Source organism: Pseudomyrmex gracilis, unplaced genomic scaffold, assembly GCF_002006095.1.
Source record: "Pseudomyrmex gracilis isolate BER0280 unplaced genomic scaffold, ASM200609v1 scaffold_640, whole genome shotgun sequence".
Lineage (NCBI taxonomy): Eukaryota > Metazoa > Arthropoda > Insecta > Hymenoptera > Formicidae > Pseudomyrmex > Pseudomyrmex gracilis.
Window position 1 is genome coordinate 70,505 of NW_018021224.1, and position 1,180 is coordinate 71,684.

At 34.3% G+C, this 1,180-nt stretch overlaps 1 protein-coding gene across 1 annotated transcript; it reads left to right on the forward strand.

Moving 5' to 3' along the window:
• Positions 1 to 129: 129 nt before the first annotated feature.
• Positions 130 to 1,108, forward strand: LOC109861214 (the record flags this gene model as incomplete). Its single annotated transcript, XM_020440769.1, has 3 exons — positions 130 to 343; positions 501 to 663; positions 745 to 1,108. Coding segments are annotated over exons 1-3 (741 nt in total), but the record flags the coding sequence as incomplete, so codon positions are not given.
• Between the last annotated feature and the right edge of the window lie 72 nt (positions 1,109 to 1,180).

Consider the following 1,180-nt stretch of genomic DNA (forward strand, 5'->3'; position numbering starts at 1 on the left):
TAAGGATGAAATTTTTACGTCTTACGTCGTACGGATGACCAATTACAAACCATCTTCCATAACGCGCTCGATTTCGAAAAAACGACACCAAGCTAGTGAGGTTATACTTATATACGCACGGTGTTTAAAATGACTGACCACGGTGATTATTGTAATATGTTCAATTTTGACAGTAATCTTTATGATGAAGAATATTTTGAAGTAAAAAAAGATTCTGATGAAATGCTAATAGACGCAGTGAGAGCATATCCTCATTTGTATAATCAGCAAGATTGTAATTTCAAAGATAAAGTGATGAAGGAAAATTCATGGAAAGAGATAGCCCAAACATTGAACTTGGCAGGTAGATACTATTATATTATTTGTAAATAATAGTTGTTCAATTTAGATTGANTATGTATATCATAAATATTTGCACTGCAATAATTTTATTAAAGCTTGTACTGAAGTATCGTAGCATTCTGAATCTTTCTCTTACATTATGAAATAACAATTTTTAGTTCACGACTGTAAACATCGATGGAAAGCACTACGAGAGAGATTTACAAAAGAAAAACGTCAAAAAGAGAACGATACAAAGAGTGGTAGTGGANCTACTCAAAGGACCATTTTTACATTTTTTGACCAAATGGCTTTCTTAAATGATCATGTTAAAAGGAGAAAGTAAGTTCACATTTAGTAAATATAGAATGTTTCAACACCTTCTCTGGCTTATTTTGTGATGTAATGTTATACTTTTTTCAGATCGTACACTAACGTCTCAAACGTCAAGCGTCAAAAGCCAACAGTGCTTAGCGAACGTCACTCATTCACTGCATCAACCTTAACTGGAATCGAAAAAAGCAGCGAAGCTGAGAAAGATTCAGTGGACATCATCAGTAGTGAAAGTGCTGAATCCTCAGGTTCCAAAACATTACAATCAAGAGCTGATNAATTAATGATTCAACCATGTTCAAACTTTTCATCTGGTTTCAAGAAGAACTTTCTGGAAAAGAGTGGCGATGTGTTATCAACGTCGTCAAATAGTAATCAATGTTCTAATAATTTCTCTACAACCGTCTTGTCCACACGAAGCAGTGCTTATGATTCAGATGATTCACGATTCTCTGTGAGAGATTGCACATCTTCTCCTAGTATTTTACAACGAAAAAGACGTCCGCTAAAGGGGAAAAACAACATG